The 19,199-nt window shown below is 50.7% G+C and overlaps 1 protein-coding gene across 1 annotated transcript in view; it reads right to left on the reverse strand.

Annotated features, from left to right (window-relative positions):
- Positions 1–2,303: 2,303 nt before the first annotated feature.
- KSR1 (kinase suppressor of ras 1) overlaps positions 2,304–19,199 on the reverse strand; it is a 50,305-nt gene continuing 33,409 nt past the window's right edge. Inside the window, 19 exon segments of the mRNA XM_040082310.2 lie at positions 2,304–4,798; positions 7,157–7,290; positions 7,598–7,733; positions 8,008–8,139; positions 8,544–8,677; positions 8,878–8,974; positions 9,063–9,442; positions 9,552–9,597; positions 10,273–10,327; positions 10,865–10,906; positions 12,100–12,268; positions 12,551–12,657; positions 12,770–12,831; positions 13,389–13,472; positions 13,644–13,704; positions 15,422–15,426; positions 15,649–15,818; positions 15,820–16,079; positions 16,975–17,122. Coding sequence (XP_039938244.1) covers positions 4,720–4,798; positions 7,157–7,290; positions 7,598–7,733; positions 8,008–8,139; positions 8,544–8,677; positions 8,878–8,974; positions 9,063–9,442; positions 9,552–9,597; positions 10,273–10,327; positions 10,865–10,906; positions 12,100–12,268; positions 12,551–12,657; positions 12,770–12,831; positions 13,389–13,472; positions 13,644–13,704; positions 15,422–15,426; positions 15,649–15,818; positions 15,820–16,079; positions 16,975–17,122 — 2,301 coding nt within the window. The 3' untranslated portion in view covers positions 2,304–4,719.

Genomic DNA, 19,199 nt, shown 5'->3' on the forward strand with positions numbered 1-19,199 from the left:
TTTGCACCAGGGAGTGAGATTGGCTTGAAACTGCCCTTGTTGCATTTGGACTTGGGCTCTTTCTAGGCCTCGCATTAACGTCAGAACTACTTCCTTCTCTGAAATTACCAGGGCTATAGGAGCATGTTTAAAAAGCTTTAAGTGAGATTTTCCTGTCATCTCTTGTCTCCAGGAGCTGGAATCTGATGAAGGCAGAGTTGAGGCTCAGGAGTCAGCAGTGACATGTGTGAACAGTGTGCTTCACACGTGCTTCAGGACAGCCTTAGCCACAGAACTGGAGCTGGGCTGGGTTACTGAGGTGGGTGTGCGCCTCTCTAGGTTGGGACTGGACTGGGAGTTACAGATTAACACTTTCTGAAGCAATTAGTGGCTTGTTTAATTGACACTTAAACCAAATTTATATGGCTTTGGAAAATCAGCATGCAGAACAGGCTGTGTGCCAGGGCACTGAGGTGCAGGCAGACCTTGCTCTTGGCCTGGTTCTGTACCTGGTTTTGGGTGCTGGTATAACCCCCAGGAACTGGGCTGAACTGGGGCACTGGGCTGAACTGGGGCAGCTGGGCAAGTCCTGGGCTGGCAGCACAGGAACACTGCTGGCTGCCCTCCACCCCTGAGTGCACAGGGTGCATTCCTGAGCTTTGGGGAGCAGTCTGACATTGGGATATCCTTCAAGTCTGATGGTGATAACATTATTAACTGAAGGAAAAGGAACAGAACGTGTGGACAGTCCATGAGTGCAGGGAGGTGACAGAAGGTCGAGCCCTGCATCAGGGAAATGCAGGAAACCTGGGGGCTGGTGGGGCCGGGCAGGACAGGGGCATGAGGGATGGTTAAAGCTCACAAGGGACACCGGGGGCTCGTTAGGGACACCTGGGGCTCGTTAGGGACACCGGGGGCTCGTTAGGGACACCTGGGGCTCCTTAGGGACACCTGGGGCTCATTAGGGGCACCTGGGGCTCGTTAGGGGCACCTGGGGCTCACAAGGGACAGCAAAGGGCTGTGGGACAGGGTCTGGCAGACGTTGCTGGTGTTGGCTGCTGTGCAAGGCTGCTGAGCTCTGGGCCCTGGAGACAGTGAGGATAGGTAGGTGAAAGGCTTTTTCTTCTGCTTGGTGTTTTGGTAATGCTGTGTTACATTGTCCATGTGCAGAGGGGTGCTGCCTACCCCAGGAACCCTGCTGGGAGGCAGGGCTGGGGCTGCTGCCTTGTCTGGGAGGAGCAGGCTGACCCTGAGGATGAAGCCAGGTGTGGTGTGTCCAGCTTTCCTAGATCCTGCTCCAGTCAGTTCATTTGTAGCCTGAGCTGTGCCTTGTGAGTTGTTATTTGGGGTTTCCTTTGAGTGAACCCCCATTTCTGTGGCTGCTTTGGGGTGTTTTGCTGTTGAGCACCCAGCTGGGCTGGTGAAACGTTCCTGTCAGTTTTAAATGCCGTTGGGTGTTGCAGTGTAGCTGGCTGGAGCTGGAAATGCTCCCTTAGTGCTGGGTTTGTCTCTGTTGGGATGTGTGTGCTGGCTGCTCTCCCAGGGCAGAGGAACCCCGATGTCAGTGCCCCGGACAGCCCGGGGCAGTTCTGGGGTACGGCTGTGAGCAGGGAAACACTAAACTGCTCCAGTCACAGCTAGGGCAGAACCTTTGTGCCTGAAGTTTGTGTGGTTCCTCTGCCCTTCAAGTATAATTGAGAATTAAATTTGTTATTTCTTCTTTATGAAAGACAGCAAAGATCACCTTATCTTAAGCTTTTTATTGTTTGCCTGTGAGATGTAGATCAGATGGATGAGATAAAAGTGTGCTTTTATGATGCCCTGGCAATTCCTGGCAGGACGGCACAAAGCCGCCGTTATTCCCGGCCCAAAGCTGCTGGCAGCAGCAGAACCTGCCGGCATTAATTAACACGCGGTAATGGCACTTCAGTGTGGAGAGCAGGGTCTGCCTGGCAGAGCTCTGCCCCACTCTGCAGGTGGGAGGTGGAGGCAGGACCTCGTGCGAAGGGCGGAGAAGGTCCCAGAGCAGCCTCGAGCACTGCTTTTGGGAGGGAAGCAGCTTCTTAAACAGTACAGTGCTTGGAGAAAACTCCGTGGTGGCTTCATTACCCATTTAATAACGTGACTCATCATATCTGGGAGGGAAGACTTTTGTAATTGCAATGGATTTGTGCAGGGGGAGATTGCCTGGAGTCCCTCAGGGAGCAGAGGGGTGGAGGAGCTGCTGTGCTGGGGGGTCTCTGTGGGAGTCCTGTCCTGCTTGGCCTACAACTCAGTGGGAGGGAAAGGTCAAACCAGCACTGGGTAACACTTGCTTTATCCAGACCAAAGATTTATTCACCGAAAAGATTCCTACATATCCAGAATTCCAGTAGCATAGAGTGCACTTTTTTTTTTTCTTTTTTTTTCCTGGTTGCGTAAACTAATACAGAAACTGTTGTTAATTCTAATAATTTGTAATTAATTTAATAGCAGTTCTGGAAGACACTCAGTTCATAGAAAATATAAAAAAAAAATTTGTACTGTACAAAGTTTACATCACATTTGAAAAGAAAACGTGTCTATGTTCACCATGTTACGACCATTTACATTCACTACTGACATGTGGCTCCCGTAGCAGCATTGCACAGCATTGTCACATTGACAGCTCCGGGACGGGCTGGGGTGGGGCGTGCGACACAGACACAGCCCAGGGACCGGCGCTTGGTGCGCGGGGCCGGGACAGCTCCGTGCCCCGGAGCCCCGCGGGCTCGGCCTGGCTGCTCAGACACAGAGAAGCCCAAGACGCTGTCGGTGTCTCCGGGCCGCAGTGGGGCACAGGATGAGCTTTGTGTTCGGGGGCAGTTCGTGGGTGTCCCACGCAGCACCCGGCTCCGGCCGGATTCCGGTCCCAATCTCCACGCTCAGGACAGGCGATGAACAATCCCCTGTGCCCGGAGCAGAGCAGGGCGTGTTCCCAGCGGGGCACATCCCACAGGGTCCAACACCCTCACCTGGGCCCGGCGGGACACAAAGGGCTCCAAGACAGGGACAAAGGGCCACAGTCTGTGGTGGCAAGGGACCAGGCCCGTGCACAGCTGGGCCACTGATCCCACACGGAACGTTCTGGGTGTCCCATCTCCCAGGGCCTGCTGTATGCACCCAAAAACGGAGTGAGGAGCACCCCGAGGCCGCTGCTGCCCTCAACACGGACTGAGCCAAGGGCCAGTCTGCATCCGGCAGCAGCTCCTGCCCCTCCCTCCCTAAGGCAGGGAGCCCACGCAGGGTTCCTCTCAAGGGGCAGCACCTTTTTTCCCTGCTTTGGCTTTGTGTTTTGCTGCTCTTAAATTAAGCAGCATTTGGGGGAAAACAACTTTTGCTTCAGGCTGCTGACACGCTGTTAGTGAGAACAGCAGAGCCCTGCAGAGCCCAACGGGGACAGGGAATCAGGACAGCACTGCAGTGCCTGGCCATGCCAAACCCATTTCTCTTTTAGATCTGAGACATATTAAAAATTCTTTGTCAACACTTGTAAGAAGCTACAACTGGCTTGCACACAGGACTGCTCAACAGTCTCTGCTCAACAGAACTCAGGTTTTGTGCCACTTAGCTCCTCACACAAGGCAGCCAAACTGAGGGCTGGTGCTGTGCCTGCTCACAGAGGATCAGGAGCTCGGCCCCTGAGTCTCAGGGATGATGGTGGGGAAAGGGGAGCCTCTGATGACATTTCCAAGGAGGATGATGCCTCTGACACCTCCATACCCTCCACACCGTGCACTGGAGGAGGGGGTGGGTTTGATTTTAAAACGAACCTCTGAAACAAGTTTGAGCTGTTGGGGTCAGGCAGACCCTCCAGGCCCAGATATTGCCTTCCTGGTTATGAGACTTGGTTACTACAACTGCTGTAGTCTTGTGTTTTTCAAACAAAGAACTTACAAGCTCAAATGTGGCCAACTATAGGCAGTGGCAACACTGTGTGTATGTGCAGGGGCTCTGAAGCTGTGTGCATCAAGGCCTTAGTTAATGCATTGTTTAGGGACAGCTTGTCCCTTGTCCTGTCTCTCTTGCGCTTCCCTGTGCTCCAACTTGTGCCTGAACTTCAAAAGAAGTATTTGGTCCCTGTGCAGAGCTGTGACAAGTCTTGAGTTTATTTTTTAAGGCCAGCAATTCTTAATTCCTCTGGGATTGCATGAGAAGGAGCAGGTTTTAGTGCGAGTTCTGTGGAGAAGAGCACTCGAGTCATGAACTGAGAGCCAGCCCTCATGGCCAGACACTCTCCCTGCGGCAGCTGTGTTCTGCTATAGCCGAATTCGGGGTGACAGAGCTGGAGCAGCCCTGCTGAAACAATGGGTGCTTTGGACACGTCCCAGCACAGCAGGCTGGGCTCTGCCTTCAGGACAGAACTGACCTCTGCACGGCCAGCACCTCGCAGGAGCCACGTCACCGCTGCCACTGCCGGGGACCCCGCTCTGAGGGCAGAGAGTGGCTCCTACTGACCACGGACACAGCTCTTCTCTTTTTCAGTGCTCTTTGAGAATGGCTGTAGATCAACTTGATTCACTGTTTATTACGTTTAGAAAAATAGAGTTCACACAAAAGTATCCTGTAAACATTGTTTAAATAACTGCTGGTGCTCAGGCAGGACACGGGGCTGAGCTGATGGTCTTCAGTGGGGCCGCACCAGCCTCGGCGTGGAGGAGCCAGGGAGGGTTTCTGGTGCTGTGTGGGAGCAGGCAGCCAGCACGGTCACAATGACACCGGCTACAGCTTTGGGTTACTCGCTTCCAGGATTCCCAAGCCAAATCTTTCAAAACGCAGGACAACTTTGCTACTGTTAATGCTGCAAAGAGTGGGGAGGGAGAGGAGAAGGGAGGGGGAAACAGTTACTGGTGATTGATCTCGCAAAGCTACCGCCCTATCAAAGGAGCTGAAGAGTTTGGTTCTGCTCTCCCATCACCTCAGATCACCCAAGAGATGCTCAAGTAATTCAGCAGCAAACACGTGAAGTTTTTAATGCAAACCTCACCAGCGGGAAGAAACTGCACAATCTGATTTGCCCAAGGGGGAGGAGCAGGAAGTTTTCCCAGGTCTCTGCCATGGGTAGAAGCCTGACACTGGTTTTCAATGGGCACTTGCTTCCCTTGAAGTAGAAGGGAAGGAAAACCTGACAGAATTTTCTTTGTAAGAGAAAGGGGAGTTTTGATAAGGTACATGAATAGGTTAAGAAACCCCAACAGAACAAACTCAAACCCATTTGCTCCTCCCCAGGCTCTACAAACACATGAAGGTGTCTCTCCCCTTGCTCTCACACTGCTGGCAGAGCCAGAAGCACTTTCAGCTCAGAACTTTCCTGAGGAGGCTCAGGGAATGGATGTGGGCACTGTCCTCAGGCAGCAGAAATCCCCTTGGTGTCTGTTCTCTGTCCCTGTCCTCTCCCCTCCAAAGCAGTGAAGAGACCTTTTCTAGAAGGCACATGTTTGCTGTGGGAGCTGTGGCCCTACATTGAGTCATGCTGCTGGGCAGGGATGTAAACAGAAGCAAACCCTCACATTCCAAGCACTCGCTCTGCACGGGGAGGAGCTGAGGCTGCTCTTGCTTTCCTCCCCCATTACACGGCTTTGTAGCTGATCCCAGCTGCCCCCATGGGCCTGCTCTGGACACTGCCCCGGCCTGGTTCTCAGTGGGCAAAGGACTGTCAGCTGCTCCAAGTGGAGCAAGGACCATCCTTCTTTCCACTCAACAACTGGCCCTGACAGAACTGACCCTGGCTCCAGTGCTGGCTCTGGGCCTGACCTCCGCTCCCGCTGGTTTGCAGTGCCCGTGCTGTGACAATGTCCCTGTCACCTGCAGTCACAGAGCTCCAGCACTGAGGACACAGCCCTGAGGGGCTCACAGGACACGCTGCTAAGGACACAGCCCTGAGCTGCAGGCAGGAGCCCGGCCCTGCCTGTGGTGTGCACCTGGTCAGCCAGAGCAGGTCCCTGCGCCCTTCCCAGGAGGAGTCGCCGCTGCCGGAGCGCTCCAGGGGCAGAGGAGCCCGGTGTTAGCCAGGGAGGTCTCACAGACAGGAGTGGTTATTGAAGCTACAGCCCACACCAAGCGAAAGGCAGAGAGAAGAACTCGGATAAAGTGTTGATTATGTCCGTGGGTTAATTTCGTGGTTTGTTTTTGCATTTTTAATGGAAGGTGATTGTCCAAGTTGCCGGTTAGGATACGACACATGGAAGCATGCAAGGTGGAGCCCGTTATTGCACCAGTAGCTACAACCTACAAAGAAATATGGGAGGGAAGGGAAAAAGACACCATGAGAGTTAGTTTTTGGTTATTAGTTATTTAAAGCAAGCCCTTGAGAACTACACACTGTACAAGTTTGACCAGGCTGCAGCAGGGGTTAGTGCAGTGTGTGGAAGGATCTGGGTGAGGTGGGGGCAGCTCCACTGCTCAGTGCGTGTTCTTTGGGTGAGGCTCAGGCCAGGGTCTGGGGGAGCTTTCTGCAGTCTAAAGGTGTTGGACATCACTGGTGTGTCAGGGATCCGGTACAAATGGGCAGGAGTTGCACAGGAGAAGTGGCAACATTTTCAACCAAAGCTCCAAAGGCCCCACACGCAGCAGAGACCAAACTGCCAAGACTGTGTCAAGGGTTTGGGTGGTTCTGATCAGGTGTTGCAGGAAGAGGGGGAAGGATTATAGGAAGGGAAGGGGTGGGTTAAACATCAGAACAAAGTAAATACGAGCAGTTCAGGAGACAAAAGAACATGAGCCAAGGACATGGTGAGTGTGCACTGGGCACAGATGTGTCTGTCGCCTCAAACCCATCCAGTCTGAACAGCTTCAGAGGGAAACTGTGTCCTGTTCGTGGGTCCTTCCCTTCCCCAGGCAGTACCTGCCATGACCATCACAGGGGAAGCTCTGACCACTTTGGGGTCAGTGTGGGCCCTTCCCAGTGCTGTTGTGGATATTCTCTGACACCAAACAGGGGGGTCAGTCAGCTGCTGGAGGGAGGTGATTATGGCGAAGTAGGAAATAAAGTGTCTGAGGCTCATGGCTTAGTCACATGATTTCCCAGGAACTAGAGAAGCAGAGGAGCAGCGTTCCCACCCTGTCAGGTCTGACAGCCCCAGGAAAGCAAATGAAGCTCAGAAATTATCAGTTAGCAAATTGCATGGCATCAGTGTTGTGACCAGCAGCAGGTACTCACTCAGCAGACTTCCAGAAGTGCCCTGGGTGGGAGAGCCGGCGGTTCAGTTTGGGCAGTTTTTCAAGCATTTCCATGAGGACAGTGAAGCTGGGCCTCTCGCTGAAGTCGAAGGCCCAGCAGGCCGAGAGGATTTCCTGCAGAGGACAGTGGTGGCTCATTATCTCAGTTCATGGGTCAACTGTGCAGACCAGAAACTCTCTGAGCACAGGGATGTGTGTGAGGCCAGGCAGACACTGCTCACAGAGGGCCTGGACACTGTCAGAATCCAAGTGTCCCATGCTGGGGGTGTTCACTTCTGCACCACAGTTAGGGGCACAGGCTTAAGGTGGTCTCTCATTCTCATCTGTTCTTTCCTGCCCTTTCTCCTTCCAGTTGTGAGTATAATAAACCTCTGGAAGCAGCCCCCTCCCTCCCTGACAAATAGCTGCGTGAGGGACTCACGTTGACTTCTTTGCCCAGGCTGACAGTGGCAAGCACTTGTCTCACTCCCTCGCCGCTGCCGATCTGCCAGATGAGAGCCTCTGCAGGCTGGGTCTTGAACGGCCATTCCCGTGCCTGGAGCTCGTACCACACGGTCCTGCAATGCCAACAGACGTGTCAGGCCTCTGCCTGCTCCTGAGAGAGAAAACACCCAGTGCTGGCGCTGTTCCAGCTGCTTCAGCTGAGCTCTGGGAGTGCCTGGGGCTGCGCAGCAAACCCCTGCCAGCAGTGACTTTTGGAATAGCTGAGGAAAATGTGTCCCAGCTGGAATCCTGAGTCTGAGAGAAGGGGAACGCTGACTGGAAGGCTCAGGCCAGTAGCCAGTCTCACTCAGCAAGCTCTCATGGTACTCCTGGGTGTTCCTTTCTTACCCAAAGGCATAGATATCTGCAGCTTTGGAGAAAGGCAGCTTGTCTTCATCTTTCCCTGGGGCCATCTCACGGACAATCTCAGGGGCCAGGTAGCACAACCAGTCGTGAGGCAGCTTCAGTTCATTCTCCCTCCTGAGTCCAAAAGAAAGAAGCAGGACTAAAACATTGGTGTGGAGGCTGTATCTGTGCTGCACCCAATGCTTTGGCTTTATTTACTCCAATGGTTTTGCTGATGTTTTGTTTCTAATTTCCTTGCCATGTTAACAAATAGGCACGTGTCAGCCTGACTCTCACAGCTCCTTCCTGGGCTTAAGGTCTTGTTTGTTCTGTGCTCTAAGTCTTAATCCAAACTCTTGAGCTGTGCTGCTGCAACTACAGGAAGAACTCTGCTCAAAAGGACAACAAAGCAAACATGCACAGTGCAAACTGAGCGGGTACTAAACCAATGGACACTTCTCGTGCACTGCAGGAAATGTTCTCCTATCTGCTCATTTGTCATTCCAGAGGTGGAACCAAGCACTGAAACCTCCACTTACCTTCCTTCCTGAACCACACCCGAAATTCCAAATAATCCAAAGTCGGTGATCACAACTTTCCCATTGTCATAGAAGACATTTTTGGATTTCAGATCCTTATGTACGATCCCCTTTGCGTGGAGATACCCCATGCCCTGGGAAACACAGCAGAGATGGAAATGTCTTTGGGGTTTTATTATTTCCAAGCACACTCTGCTAGCTCTAACTCCAGTGTCAAGGATTGGCTGTAGCTGAGGGCAGGGCCCCCGTGGGACCTGTGCAGGAAGGTGTGGGGAGAGGCTGAGCTCTGCCTGAGGCCCTGCCCAGCGGCTCCCTTGGCATAATGAGCCCTTACCTTAATGATCTCCTGTGCTATCTGCCTGGTTTTGTTGATGTCCAGGGAGATCTTGGGGTCCCTCACAAAGGAGTGCAGCGTCCTTCCTTTGCAGAAGCTGCAGGAAATGTTTATATATGAGAACAGTATTAGCTATCCCTACAATACCCATCTAGCAGAACTAACAGAAAGATCTCACTCCTTGCCTGGTAATGATTGCTAGGTGAGGGGGGTTCATGCAGGCTCCCATGAACAGCACCACGTTCTCGTGCCGGGTCTGCCTGTAGTTCATCACCTCCTTCTTGAAGAGCTTGAGGTGATCCTGGTTGTTGCCGTCGATCTCCAGCAGCCTGATGGCCACCTCCCCGTGCCACTTGCCCTTGTAGACCTTGCCCCAGCGGCCCTGGCCGATGGGGTCCCCCAGCTGGATCTGCTCGAAGGGGATGTCCCACTCCTGCAGGTACACGCTGGTCTGGCTGGGTTTGCGGTAGATCATCCCCTGCAGGTGCGGCCGCCGGTTGGGCAGATCTTCCACCTCATCCTCGTCGTCCTCGGGCTCCGACTTACTGGCCTCTGGTTCCTCCGCCTGTCCACAACAAGGGAAGGAAAAGGTGTGCTCGGAGTCCCTGCTGGGGGCAGCCCAGCCCAGCAGCACAGGCTGCTCTGGAGACCTCGGGGCAAAGCAGCAAACCCACCTGTGCTTCCCGTGCGGCTCGGCCCGTGCCCGGCTGCTGGGCAGCGCTGCAACACAAGCAGTGAAAACAACGTTTGGCATCGCTGGGGAACGGGGGCTGTGCTGGCATGCAGGGGAGCAGAAGAAGCCAATGCACAACAGATCCTGACGGTTACAGAAGGTCAGGGAAAAATACAATTCCTGCTCCGTGTAAAAGAGAAGGACTCTAAGCTCACTTTGGCAAATGAGGGACAAAGACTTGGAAGTGATTCTTGATAATTAAGTGGCAGGAATTGATTTGGCAGTGGCATGACTGTTATTGCACTGTGTGCTAGGAATAGATGCCCTCATTCCTGCCCCTGAAACACCTGCAGTGGAGCAGCTGGCAATGCAGGCTGGAAGCTTTTCCATGCCCTGCAACTGGGATCTTGAGAGAGCTGTTTGCTGGCAGCTCAGTGTGCCTTGCCCTTTGAGTTACTAAACTCCAACTTCTGTTTCACCTCACCTGTCACACAACCAGGACAGATATCAAAGGCTTGGACTCCTTAGTGTGCCATGTAGAGTTAGGTGTCATATCCAGCTTTATAAAACTGGGAATACCAGCATCACCCTCACTGGCTGAAGTTACCCTGGGAATTCTCAGGTGTTAAATCTGGTTTTGGCCATAACACAGCACTTCTGGGCTGACCTGAGGATTACCAGGTAAATGCTATGCAAATGAAGGGATTTTAAACTCTACTTACTTAGTGTCTGCAGCAGTTTCTGAAAGCTGTGCTGTTTGTGCAGGACTGGGAATTTCTGGGAAAGCAGAAATAGTTATGATACATCTTTTACCCTTCAATCTCTTATAGACTGCAAGTTTTAACATTGCAATAGAAACTATTTACTTTTTATTTAGGAATTATAAACTCAACCACAAAGTGATTTTATACTTTTACTGATTTAAAATTATGCTCATCTCTCCTCTGCCTGCATGTTGGCTGAGCCCAGTCCTCTTCCATCTCCCCTACTAATCGGTAAAGTCCTCTGGGCCAGGCAGAGCCATAAAATGGAGTCTTTAGAAAGGAAGAACATGGATGTGGATAGAATCCCACAGCAGAAAATCAATGTTCTACAGCTAAATATTCAAAATCCATCTCAATACATAAATCACATCACTACCTCAGATTAAGGGGAGAGAGGCCTGAATACACACTGAGATAAGAGAAAGTCTGGATTGGTTTAGACAGGTTTTTTAAAGCAGAATGATTGTTCTTGGGCAGCATGCAGAGGTTTACAAACAAGTTATGTTTTGGCAGTAGAAGTTGGTTAGTAGAATTAAAACAATCAACTCACCTGGGAAGATAAACTGTTGTCTATGCTGAAGGTAGTAGGCAGCTTTTTAATTAATTGGGGTTTTGTAAAAAAGGAACAGCAAAAAAAATACCAGGAGAGAAAAAAACAAAACAAAACAACACAAACAAATTAGAGGATCGTCAGTGAGTGCCTCATGTACATTCAATGAATTAGTCCCAGGTCACTGCTGGGAACAGATTAGTGGATTATCAGCCTGCTGGGGGGAATTTCAGCACATGCATTTTGGGAAGGCCCTGACAGGTGACAGGTATCAAACACAAGCTGTGCTACCAACAGCCTGGTGGGCAAACACCACACTTGGATCCCCAGTGGCAGGAGCAAAGGGAGAGCCCAGGAGTGCAAGGCAGGCCCACCTCAGGTGTGATGTGATGTGCTCCCAGGTCTCAGCTTTGCAGAGGTGCCCCCACAGAAGCTGAAGCTCATGAACCATCTGCCTTTTTTATTTTTACAGTGAATCTGAGCAGTTTGTCCCAATGCAAAGTAGCTGCAGTGGAATCCTCACACTGAACCACCTCTGGTCCTTTTTAGCAGGCTCAAACAGCAGCTTGAGTTCACAGGTCAGAAGGTGATGCAAAATTCAGCAGTGGTGAAGGCCAGCTGTAGCAGCTACTGAGCCCCATGTGACTTTAGTTCAGGTCAAAGGAATTACATTTATTCTTCACTGTTTAGATCTTTGCCCTTGTCAGAGATCCTTGCCTCTCTCAGCTCTGGTTAAAGCTGCACACTGGGGCTCACAATCCATAGGGCATGAAGGGTAAACTCCTTTCCATCACTCGTGCTTGATGGTGGTTTAAAAATGGGTGTTGATTTTTGAGTTATATTTTGGAAGGGTCTGGTAAAGCAATCCATTCCAGTTCTCACTTTTACAGCCTGCTCCAGCAAGCACCTCCCTCCTGACTGAAAGCCCCTGGTGAGCACACACTGCAGGCAGCATGCATTGTACAACACAAAGGGGAAAGGAGGAGAAAAAAATAGCTTTCTCTTCAGTCCTTTTCCAAAAAGGAAAAGGAGAAACATTCCTCAGTAATCTGTTTCCTGCAAAGATATCTTGCTGATATGCTTTAAAACCTTGTAAGAAAGACATTTTCATTTTTTCAGATAATAAGATAGACTTTTACACCTTGCTTAAGGCACAACCATGTATTCAGAAACTTCCAACTCCCCATGAATCCCTGGTCAGCCTCTTCCTGCAGTGTCCTGCCAGAGGAGTTTACCTGGGAAGTTAAAGCGCCCGTCCCTCTGGCCCATGGGGGATGGGTTTGGGGGTGGCGTCGCACTGGGAGGGTTGGAAGACTGGAAAGGTGCTGGAGAAGACGGAGTGGATGAGGTTGTAGAAGAAGGATTACTGCTGGAGTCCAGGTGGTTTATTGCTGGTGGATGCTCCTGCAAAGTAGGGAAAGTCACTCGTGAGGAAACAATAACGAGAAAGGGGGAGCTGCCCTCAGTGTCTGCTGGACAACAGATGGAGGGAAGTTGTTCCCGGGCTTGATGGTGGCATTGCTTTTCTGAGTAAGACCTGGAGCTCTGCACAGCCCCAGTTTTACAGGAAGAAAATGTCACGTATCCAGGACTTGCAAAGCGAAAGCCCACGGCCAACCAGTGAGATCCAGCCTCTCCCCACTGCAGCTCCCCAGGGACTCAGGACGCACTCCAGCCACCTCGTACCTTTTTAGTTAGTGCTTTGGGGAGAGTTCCAAACTGGGGCTCTGTGGGTCTGTCTACTGGATTATTGATATCAGACGGGACAGATTCTGTTCTTCTTATTTTTGTTACTAAAAAAAAAACAGGTTGGAGAAGGGAGAAAAACAGCTTTAATGAGACTTTTTATTCTTTCCATACCATCAATTACATTGAAATGCCAAGAATTTGTAGAAAATTACTTACTGGGAAGGAAGGATATTCTACAAGCAGGTGCCTCTTTAGTACATTTGTTGTGACATTTTAATCTGAAAGATAACCATTACATGTTAAATAGCAACTTGTTCTTTCCCAAAAAGAGGAAGCCTACCCTTAATTTGTAATTCTTATGCTAATCTCAGAAGGAGTTCTGGAATGCTCAGCCCCAGAGCAGCAGGCATTTGTATGGAGAATCCTATTATGTGTGCCATTAGGCTAATAAAAGCCACACACATATCTTAGCATCTGATTTATTTTTAATAGAGTTACTTTCACTGACTCTCAGCCAGCAACAGTGAGGTAGTAAAATCTCAGTGCTCTGAGACTAACAAGCCTGAGAGAAGCAAAAATTAATATCCTGGCTGTTGTTTAGGGATCCAGCTCCCACCAAAAGAGTTGCCCAGGATGAGGTAGGAAGCCTGTGGCAGGGAAACAAATCTGGTTCATTCACGTGTCAGGCTGCCAACTTCAAGTGTGAGTTGTGCCAGGGCATCCCTTTGCCAGGTCAGAAGAGCTGAAAAATCGATGCCACTGCTAAAAGTGCGTCACATCAAGAGACACGAGTTACTGCAGGCTGTTCTGAAGGACACCATCCCGACGTGCTCACCTGCAGTACTTACACTTCACCCCGAACATCATGCTCTTCTGGCACACTTGGCAAATCTGAGATAACCAGGACTTTGTAGAGAACCTGACAGAGACAAGAGGGGGAAAACTGATGTTAGCTGGTGCCCAAGGGAAAATGAACATTCGTAGGTAGCTGAACCCAGAGCTGAACAACAGAGACACCTGAGCCAGCCCCAGAGCCACGTCAGGCCTGTGCCATCACGGCCCTGCCGGGCTCTGTCCCTGGGCCACTCACCTGTGAGTCACAGCCAGGCCAAAGTCTCTTCGTACCGTCTGGGGGGATCCCTGGGAGAGCTCTGGTGGAGAACAAGAGCAGCTTTAGGGAAGCACTGTGTGCTCAGCACCCTGCACAGAAACCCAGCAGTCACTGCCCCAGCACCTCCAGCCGTGAGGTGTCACAGCTCCCTGCTCTGCCCCCTGTGAAGGTGCTCTTGTATTTGTTCCCATATGATTGGATAAATCATAATGTTTTACATTTAGGGATTACAGAATTCCATCTGATCGGGTCTAAGCCATTCTTAAAGTGGAAAGTCAGACTTTACTCCTAATTGCTTTACTCCCAATTGGTTTACCACAAATACCATCACCCAGTTTTCCTGCAGTGTCAGTAGATTTCAGAATATTCTATTTCACTGAAAATTATCTCAGTTTTCTAGATGGGGCCAGCATGACCCAGAAGAATACAAACACACATGTGAGCTCACTTAACTAGCTGCTAAGTGCAGAAAGAGAGATCTAAACTTCCAAATGCTAATCCAGGATGGCAGTGGTTAGAGCACATAACTTCCTGAAAACTCCCCAATACTCAGAACTCTGGCATATCATATTTCCTGAGCTAAACCTACAGAAATATTGCACATCTGAGGCAAACCCCAACGTGCAAGTGTCAGCACACAGCAGGGCTGGCTCAGAGCCAGTCTCCTCACTTGACCATAGATGGCACCACAGTCTTTTTTATCATTAGTCCAGGGGAGCTTCTAAAGGCATCTGTGATCCTCAGCCTCTTGGAAAAGGCTGGAATGGCTAGCTGCTTTCCCAAGGAATGCAGGCTGCTGGAATACTGTGGCCATCCAAACAGGCCCAGCACAGCAGGGAGGATGGCTGTTAACACCGGGTCAGATGGTTCAATCCTCACTGAAGGGTTCGAATGAACATCAGCCAGTCTGGGATTGTCTGGGACTCACCAAAGCCCACAGCAGACCGCAACCCAGCCCACAGGTCCATATGAAGAGGAGCGCCAAAATCCTTCATTTCTGTTTGAATTTATTCTAATGCCTTTTTCATTTATTGCACCAATTACCTCACTCTCCCCAGAGAAATGCTCAGATTTCTGCTGGCATTTTCATTTTACAATCTTTCTATTTCTGAAAGTAATTCCTGAGATTTTTGTTTTAAAAGGCATTAGCTACATATGCAGTGCTATAATATCCTTATTTGGACTTTCATCCTTTTTTTGTAATACTTGGATACTTTTGGACACTTTCCAAGCTGCTCCAGTCTCTCTCCATTAGCTTTCAAGGTTACAGGTTGTATTTGGGACACACCTCAGGATGGCTAGAACTCCCAGTGGCCCTGGAGAAACCCAGCCCTGCTCCTGCCAGCCATCACCCACATCAACTTCCTCAGAAAGCTGCACACAGCTTAACCTCCTTGCAGAGACAGTGGGCACTGCTATCCAAAACCACTGAATGGTTAGATGTGAAATTCCTGTCCCAAGAGGCATCAGTGCCAGCTGTCTGAGGTCACAGATAAGCACCCCCTGACTTTAACCCTTGAAAACATCAGTATTCCTTCTCCTTGCTTGTGTCATCTCAGAAAATACCAGGTGCAACCAAGTCAAACCCTGCGGTTCTGTGGCAGGCCAAGCTCCTGCTCAGTTAACAGAAGCTCTGGGATGGGAGGGCCCGTGGAGAACCTCCAGAGGCTGCCCAGGGATGGCCAGCAGGGAGCTGACAAGCACAGGTTCTTCTCTCTCAGCAAGACACCGCAGACACACCCGTGAGAGTCTCTTACCGAACCTAGAAAGAAGAAAAGATGTATTTTTTTAGGCACTGCTATTCCTGTTACAGGTACACATTTTGCTAGAGCAGGAGCTGCTCCTGCAGCACGTGCTGTCAGGTTTACAGACGCCTCTGCCTTTGCACAGGCTCCTGAGGTTGCTGCATTGCCGGTATTCTCCTGCCTACGCAGGGCAGCCTTTGCCGGGGAGAGCCCCAGCTCCAGTCTGGGAGGGAACTTACTTTACTGGAGGAACTTCGTCTATCCTGTTGCCCAGCTGGGACTCGTGGGACTTGCTCCTGGTGAGGGTGGGGAAGTTGGGCAGCAGCTGGAACACCTTGCGGCAGGGGGGCGGCGGCGTCCGCGGCGGCTTCAGGCGGTGCCGGCGCTTGGGCTGCGGCGTGGCCGGGGGGGGTGACGGTGATGCTGTGCGGGGTCCTGGGCCTGCCGCCGGCCGCGGGCAGCACCAGCGCCTCCAGCAGCGTCTCTGCCGAGGGACACGGCCCGAGGCTCGGGGCCGGCGGCTCGCAGGGCACGGCGGCGGACGCGGAGCGCGGCTGCTGCTGGCCGCCTTTGGCCGGGGCGCACGGGGACCAGGCGGGGTCCGGCGGCGAGCTGGAGCTGTCCCGGCGCTCGGGGAGGGCCACGGGCGCATCATCCCTCAGCTCCCCTCCTGTCCAACGGAGCAGCGTTAGTGCCGGCCCGCAGCGCGCAAAGCCCGCGGGCTGCTCGGGGCTCCCGGGCGTTCCGGGCACGGCTGGGGGTGCCCGTTTCACCTGGCAGGATCTCCCTGAGCCCCGGGCTGGGAAAACTCAGCACGGGGCCCGATTTGAGCTTCTGAGAGACAGACACATACTTGGGGTTTTAAAAATGCCATTTCTTTCTAAGAGGTGAATGCCATGAGTCCTGAGCAATGGCTGGTTTATACAGTGTGGATGGGAAATATTTGACAGCCTGGGACAAGAAAGATTAGAAAAGAGGAAATATGAGACTGAGCTGTTTGCTGACTTTTTCCATTAACTAATCTTTACGATTTGCAAATGGATGAACTGTCATAATACCAACAGGAAACATCACCTTTCAGTGACAGATTGATAACAAAGAGAGATGTGGTGCATGTGAGTACCAGTCTGCTGGGAGAGGCTCTTGTACAAACAGATTTTACAGTGCCTGTGGAAGTGCTTGGGAAAGGTTTCTCTCTGAGCTGGCAATATTTGGGGAAGGCATTGCCTACAAGGAATCTGGTTGTATTTAAATAAGTCAAGGATGTGTACTGACCCATGGAGAAGGACCTGGAGCTAGACACAACTCCGAACAGAAAGGGTTAATAAGGATATAGTCTACTGAGTAGGAGAGGGTTCTACATACATTTATTTCCATGTATCTATCTGACCTGGTGTCCACACCAAACCCAACTGACGGCTCTAGACAGGTTTGATCAGTGCACTTTGTGCACACCCCAGAGCCATTGCTGTGGTTACAGAACATCCCCCAGCAGTGTCTGGAAGGCAGCAGATGGGGCTGGGCTGCTGGGACACAATTCCATAGCAGAACAAGGCAGTCTGTACCTGACGCTGTCACCTTCCGCAGGCAGCTCAGGGCCCCGTTGAGCCTGGAGCACTCCTCATCCCTGGCCCCGCATCTCTTCATTGTTTCTTTCACCTTTGACTCATTCATTTCTAGTAAGGCATCCAGGGTCAGCTCCTCTGGTATTCTCTGCAGGAAAAGATGACACCCTTTATGTTACTCTCTGTGTATAAATAAGAATGTCACCTGTCGGGTACTTTCAGCAGTGGCTCTGTCTCACCGCCTCACTCCTTTTGGCAGGGCCCACAGCTGCTCTCTCCCCTGGGCTGTCAGTGTGCTCTGCACCTCCAGACCAGAGGACTGGTCATCCTCTGCTATTCCACTTAGGATTACAGGGGATTGAAATACTCTTCTCTCATTGTGGAAAATTTTTGCAAAGCTACTGATGAAACTTCACTTTTTCATTAAAAATTGAGTCAGAAATAAAACAGGTCTAAAACCTGAAAAGGTATCAGATAAGGATGTTTGGCTTTTCAGTACTGAAGCGAACAGCAGAAACAGTGAGGAAAATTACTTCTTTATTTGAACAAAAAAGAAATGTTTTGACAAAAGATAGCAGCCTCCTCCTCAAGCAGTTTTTCCTTCATCAGAGAACCAGCCTCTACCCGTATCCTGCCTGGAGAGATATCTGTGCAGAACTCCTTCTACATCTTAATACACCAAAGCCCCACAGTGATAAGGTTCAGATTGGGCAGACACAAAAGATACAAGAGCCTGGAAAGCACAAAATGATCTGGTATTTCCTGACACAGAACTGAGCTGTGTCTCTCTCCTCCCCCATTCAAATGTTTCCAGTGTAAGTCTGCAGCAATTGTGGTTAATAAACAAAACCAGGATACTTAGCCCAGATACCCAGGAATTTCCCTGAAAAGTTCTGCCTAAACAAACCTCCCTGTTGCCTATTCTCACAATGAGATCACAGATTTCACAATATTTGGCCTTTATCCTAAAGTCTCAACTCCTGGAATCAAGCTATATAAAAGGCTTTGAACTTTATTTGAAGGGGAAACTCAAAAGTGTGTCTCCACTGCTTGGTGAAACAAAAAGTTTGAAATCCTCTAGTCTCAAATGCAAACATGAATGTGTTGGATGTCCTTTAACAATTGCATCTTTCTTAACCCAGACTCCTGCTTTGAGAGCTGACGCAGAACTTTCAGCTGTGACAGTGCTCAACAGCCCCAGCCTTTGGAGCTTTGTAGGTGGCAACACAAAGAGTTTCCAATTTTAGTAACGGTGGCATGGAGCAAAGAAAAGGAATACATTAAGAAAGGGCAGAAGTCTAGGAAACACATCCTGCATCTTCTGTCACATGCCCTGAACTGGATGAAACACAAAACACAGATGACTCAAGGGGAGGCCAGGAATTTAAATGAGCAGTAAGCACGAAGCAGAACCAGAGCAGAGCCAGAGTTCAATGAAGTTTGGGTAGATTTTTCTTTTTTTTTCTGTAACTAATCTCTGCAGAATAACAAAAGCACAGACATCACAACTGATGCTGGGTATTATTCATTTTTCTGCCCACCTGCACCACCATGATGCAGGAATAAGACTGCCCCCAAAAGCTTGTTCCTGAATGACTTGGATAAAATTCAGAAAGAACAGAGACAGTACAAAATCTACCTCCTGGCATTCCTGTCCTGCTATCACACTCCAAAAAACAAAACTCCCAGGGGTCTGGATGCTCAGGGCTGGACCTGTAATACGTTTCCACAGTTCCAACACCCCAGCACGAAGGCAGCACAGTTTGCTCGCACAGAGCCCCAGCTGAGCCGGGCTGGTGACACCAGAATTGCACCAAGTCTCTCTCACAGTCAGTCCTTTCCCCAGCACCCCCTGAATTCCTCTCCCTGGCAGCTCACAGAAGCAGCTTTGTTCTGCCAGGCTGGGCCTCGGGGCACACCAGCACTCTAAAGGAGACAGGGGCAAACAGGGATCAAGGTTCAGTGGGATGTGGAGACAGCTTTTTACCCCGGGCCAGGTGCTCCTGGAGCAGGGAAACCAATAGTGCCCTGTTACGCACAAGGAAAAGCCCATGTCTGACAAAAACATTTATCCTATTTCATACTGGTTACATGGTGTTAGAGTAAGTGGGATTACAGTGATGCCATTTTTGAATGATCTTGAAACATTTCCTCACTCTCATCCTTCCCCGCTAAGAACACAGGCTACGTAGCCCCTGCTGTAGGCAGGAGCATCAATCCAGCAG

The sequence above is a fragment of the Hirundo rustica genome, chromosome 19, assembly GCF_015227805.2.
Source record: "Hirundo rustica isolate bHirRus1 chromosome 19, bHirRus1.pri.v3, whole genome shotgun sequence".
Classification (NCBI taxonomy): domain Eukaryota; kingdom Metazoa; phylum Chordata; class Aves; order Passeriformes; family Hirundinidae; genus Hirundo; species Hirundo rustica.